At 61.6% G+C, this 375-nt stretch overlaps 1 protein-coding gene across 1 annotated transcript in view; it reads left to right on the top strand.

Annotated features, from left to right (window-relative positions):
- Window positions 1-350, top strand: part of LOC104495382 (protocadherin gamma-C3-like) — a gene marked incomplete at both ends in the record, with an annotated part of 8686 nt that extends 8336 nt beyond the window's left edge. Inside the window, one exon of the mRNA XM_010138350.1 lies at window positions 1-350. Coding sequence (XP_010136652.1) covers window positions 1-350 — 350 coding nt within the window.
- Window positions 351-375: the final 25 nt, after the last annotated feature.

The following is a 375-nucleotide window of genomic DNA, read 5'->3' as shown; positions in this document are numbered from 1 at the left end:
GCGGGGCACACCGCCTGGCTCTCATACCGGCTGCTGCCACAGTCCACTGACCCCTCCTTATTCCACGTGTCACTGTACACTGGGGAAGTGCGGACAGCGCGTGCCCTCCAGGACACCGATGGGACAGTGCAGCAGCTCATTGTCCAGGTGACCGACAATGGTGACCCACCACTTTCCACCACTGTCACCATTACTGTGGCCCTGGAGGAGGCAGCCCTGGAGGAGAGCTACAAACCTCTGGATTTCCTGGCTGGTGCCAAGGAGAAGCCGGACCTGACCTTCTACCTGATCATTGCACTGGCAGCTGTTAGCACGGTGGCACTTGCCACTGTCACCGTCCTGGCTGCCCGGTGTCTCCGGCGCAGAGGCCGTGCT

This window comes from Buceros rhinoceros, unplaced genomic scaffold (assembly GCF_000710305.1).
Source record: "Buceros rhinoceros silvestris isolate BGI_N320 unplaced genomic scaffold, ASM71030v1 scaffold27520, whole genome shotgun sequence".
Lineage (NCBI taxonomy): Eukaryota > Metazoa > Chordata > Aves > Bucerotiformes > Bucerotidae > Buceros > Buceros rhinoceros.
The sequence above is the reverse complement of the archived record's forward strand: the minus strand, read 5'-3'. Positions and strand labels throughout refer to the sequence as shown.